General features: G+C 51.3%; 1 protein-coding gene across 1 annotated transcript in view; it reads left to right on the forward strand.

Moving 5' to 3' along the window:
* Positions 1-3,915, forward strand: part of SUMF1 (sulfatase modifying factor 1) — an 18,377-nt gene extending 14,462 nt beyond the window's left edge. The window contains exons 6-8 of the mRNA XM_009079106.1: positions 270-383; positions 2,076-2,135; positions 3,799-3,915. Coding sequence (XP_009077354.1) covers positions 270-383; positions 2,076-2,135; positions 3,799-3,915 — 291 coding nt within the window. The remainder of the gene's footprint in view (positions 1-269; positions 384-2,075; positions 2,136-3,798) is intronic.
* The last annotated feature ends 507 nt before the right edge of the window (positions 3,916-4,422 follow it).

Genomic DNA, 4,422 nt, shown 5'->3' on the forward strand with positions numbered 1-4,422 from the left:
CAGCAACCTTGTTGGCCGTGGTGAGGAGTCTGGAGGGTCTAAGGGTCAGGTCTGGTGCAACAGAGAGGGTCAGTGACAGGATGCTGTGTGAGCTAGTGGAAAGTGATGCTGAGCACAGACAGGGTGATAGCACTACTGATCTGGTGTCTGGTTTGCAGGCTCTGGGTTTGCTGGCTCAGGCCCTATTCTTGAGGAGTGGGTACAGAGGGTTAGAGCCCTATTCTTGAGGAGTGGGTACAGAGCTTGCCCCTGTGTTCTGTCCTGTGCAGGTCACTGCCTTCCCCCCCAATGGATATGGGCTGCACAACATGGTGGGCAATGCCTGGGAATGGACCTCTGACTGGTGGGCTGTCCATCACTCCTCAGAGCAGCTTGACAACCCTGTGAGTGTTTCACTGCCCTCACCTCAAGTACAGAATTCCCTCTGGGGTGGGACTGGGCTGTGTCCTTGGGAATTGGGAACTATCACAGCACAGCTCATCCACACTGCAATTCCAGTGCTGTGCTGCAACTCGTTTGGTTGGTTTGTTGTTTGTCCACACCTGGTTAGCAGTTCAGTACTTCCAACCTGGCATCATATTGCTTAAGCCAAGACTTTATGGAATTGCCTGTCTAAAAAAGGAAGGGGTTTTGTTCATTCACGTTGCCACAAGCTGTACTACTTCTTCCCCTCACCAAGGAGGGACCAAAGCATCATGAGCTACCCTCATGGCCTCTGGCAGCTCAGTGAGGTGTGTGGGCTGAAGCAGCTGACTGAGCTGAGCAGTTGACACAGTGAGCTCTGAGGTGGGAGAGAGGAACGAGCAAACTAGCAAACCTTGTCGTGGTTTCTGTTCTGGCTTCCTGATCTGAGATGTCCGTGCTGCACAAGCAAACTAGCAAACCTTGTCATGGTTTCTGTTCTGGTTTCCTGATCTGAGATGTCCGTGCTGCACTGTGGGAATGGCTTGGCTGCCTCCCACCTTTGCTGGGAGAGTGACAAGCCCTCCTGAAGTCAAGGGACCACTCCCTACATGCCCAAGGAACAACCTGTGACTCAGACCCCACCAAACACACCTTGTTTACTTGCTTACAACTTCCACAGCACTGTCAGGTGTCCCAGTCACTTCTCCTTAGCAATTAATGGTGAATCCAATACAATCACAAAACACAACCTGAGTGCAGAATTCCCTTCACTGCCTGTAACCACCCCAGGTGTACCCCAAATCTCTCCAGCACTAGAAAGCTGAAGATTTTTGGATACTGAACTAACTGTGTTACAAGACTTTGCCTAAGCTCTGACCCTCTGGAAGAATTTTGAGTCTTTCCAGCAGAGAGAACAGATCCTATATATAGGTTGCAGTGCCTGGTGCTCTGCAGAGACCGAGGGGATGGCTCAGAGAGCTGCTGCTAATCAGTGTCCATGTCTCAGAAGATAACTGCAGCCTGGCTATTTTGGGACACCTCTGCACATTAGGAGATGCAGTTTCCTTACCCAGTTAATCAGAAAACCCTTTGGAATTCACTTTGAAGTGCTCTGCCTCCGACCAGAGATTCTGACAATGAGTTGCCATCTGAAAAAAAAAACTGAAATCCTTGTTAGCACCTAGTTTTTAGATAGTTCCTGAAGTGTCTGCAGGGTGTCTGTGCTGAATTTAAAACCTAGACAAACTCTTTAGAGCTGCTTTAGCTGAACAGAGTGCAGAAGTCACACGCCTGACCATCCCCTTAATCCAGCACTGAAGCACAGTATGCACTGAGATTATGAACACACAAGTCTCACTTAAATAAGTCATTGCAGTGAAGGTGCCACACTGCAATCACAGCATCACAGTCATGGAATGGTTTGGGTTGGCACCTCAAAACTCACCCAGTGCCACCCCTGCCCTGGGCAGGGACACCTCCCACCAGCCCAGGCTGCTCCAGCCCCATCCAGCCTGGCCTGCAACACTCCAGGGATGGAGCAGCCACAGCTGCTCTGGGCACCCTGTGCCAGAGCCTCAGCACCTCACAGGGAGAGATTCCTTCCTCAAACTAAGCCAGTGGAGGTTATCCCTCTGTTTCCCCTGCCCTGAGCACTGTCCCTCTCTCCCCAGCAAGGACCAACCTCGGGCACAGACAGAGTGAAGAAAGGAGGATCCTACATGTGCCATAAGGTAATGTGCCATTTTCCTGCTTTTCTTTCCTCTGACAGCACTTGACCATGAAATGAGCCTCTGACAGAGATGCCTGAATGCTTGTTAAGGGGTTTCATGGAATTCAAGGATGGGCAACACCTGCTGTTCCTAAGGACTTCTTGGGCAGCTTAGGATGTAAACAACTAAGTTGTTTCAGCCAATAAGGTGTTTAGATGCAGGAATTAAAAATTATGTAGGATTCTAATGCTGTTTGCACTGCAGAGCTTGAGAAGTACTTGTCAGAGTAGAAAGTATGGAGGTGACTCTGGGTTTTCAGTTTTAGAATGTGTCTTGATCCAGAAAGGATATGGAATTCTGTGCCACCTGTGCTAGGGCAAGGTGTCCCTGCCCTTGGCAGGGGTGGAATGAGATGAGCTTTAAGGTCCCTTCAGCCCAGAATCTGTGACTCTGATGTCAGGTGTTTGCAGGAGGCTGGTTGGGAGATGAATGTTCCAGCTGAGCTGATGCACACTTGAAAATCCTTCCTGGATGCCACCCCAGAGCAGAGGCTGAAGTGACTCTAGTCATGTGTTGGACTCTGCTCATGCAGGGCCAGAAGAGCCTCACTCTCTCTGCTGTTTGATCCCAGCTGCCCTCCCTGCCTTGTGGAGCCTGCAGCTGGCCAGCCAGCCTGGCATGGCATTGCACTCTCTGCAGTCAGATCCCATTTTCTACACCCATTTCCTTCTTAGGTGAAATCAATGTCAGATGCTAATTAGCAGTTTTGATTGAATTAACACTGGAATAGGCTCTTCAGTGATGAGTAACGTGACCCATTTCTGAGGTTTGTGAAGATTCTGGTCTGCCCTAGTGTCTTTTGTAGGTGATAAAACTAGGCTGTGGATCGAGACAAAAAAGCCTCTGAGTGAGTGAGTACAAGGGCTCTTTATTAGGTGCTGAAATCTAGTCAGACTGATCTCTCTGTGCTGTTGCTCTTCTCCCTCCCAGAGCTGTCAGAGGCTGAAGTTGCACCTTCTTACATTGCAGCAGCTGGTGCAGGGGTGCAGGGCCTGACCACACTCAGCTGCTGCACCAGTCAAGTGTGCTCTGGGCAGAGACTGTGCAGGAAAACAGGGACAGAGCCTGAGCCAGATCTTCTACAGCAGCAGAAAAACGGGGCAGGATTTGGATGGAGTGTTGTGACCCCAGTGCTTAATTAGTGCAATTACCAGTGTGGCTGTCCTTCCATGCCATGCTGGGGAACTGCTGCTGGGCAGCCTCAAGGTAGCCAGCCAGAGACTGTGATGAAATTCTCCCAGGGATCATAAATATCCCGGAATGCTGGCCCAGGGAAACTGCAGGAGCTGGTCCCCAGTTACCCTGTTGTGCAGGGCAATGTTCCCAGTCGGGTGTTGGTGCCCTGACAGACAGCTCAGAGCACAGAGATGCAGGGAGAGGGAAGCAGAGTGGCTCTTGTAGCTCTTTCCCAGAGCAGGTTACAGTGTCGGATGACACGTGGTTGGACACTTTGCCATTCCAGCTGGTCTCTGTAGGATGATTTCCAATGCAGTGATTTCCATCCCTGTCAGTTCATTGTTATCCCAGTGATGGAACGTGCTGTGTTCATCTAACTAATGCTCTCCCCAGCTCTCGGCAGGGGAAGCAGCAGCTCAAGTTGACTTTGTGTCCTCTTGCCCTGCAGTCTTACTGCTACCGGTACCGCTGTGCGGCTCGGAGCCAGAACACCCCGGACAGCTCCTCCTCCAACCTGAGCTTCCGCTGCGCCGCGCCCGGGCAGCGTGGGGCTGGCACTCCCTGAGGGCACAGTGCTGCCCGAGGAACCTCCATGGAGAGCCTGGACTCCAATCCTCACCACGCCATGGAGAGCCTGGACTCCAATCCTCACCACGCCGCTGTTGGTTTTGGCGAGAGTAGTTCGGGTTCAGCTGGAAGGACACTGAGCAGAAATGGGGTGCTGTTGGTTTTGGCACGAGTAGTTCGGGTTCAGCTGGAAGGACACTGAGCAGAAACAGGGTTTTTAAAGGTTACTGAATCATTAAGGTTGGACAAGATTCCAACCTGTGCCCAATCACCACCTTGTCAACAGCTCCTTTAGACAAGGTCTTTATTCATTACTCCTGTTGATGTAGGGTTGGAATTTCCACACACATGCAATAACCACGGACTGTATAAACCTCCAGACAGCTTTAAGAGCAGTCTGAGCCAGCTGAGACATCCTGGTTAGCTCTGCCAGGGACTGGAGGAGTCAGAAGTGAGGCCTGCAAGTGACAGCTCTCCACTGGGGCAGCTAGCACAGCCCGTGTCA

This window comes from Acanthisitta chloris, unplaced genomic scaffold, assembly GCF_000695815.1.
Source record: "Acanthisitta chloris isolate BGI_N310 unplaced genomic scaffold, ASM69581v1 scaffold39867, whole genome shotgun sequence".
In the NCBI taxonomy this organism is placed as follows: domain Eukaryota; kingdom Metazoa; phylum Chordata; class Aves; order Passeriformes; family Acanthisittidae; genus Acanthisitta; species Acanthisitta chloris.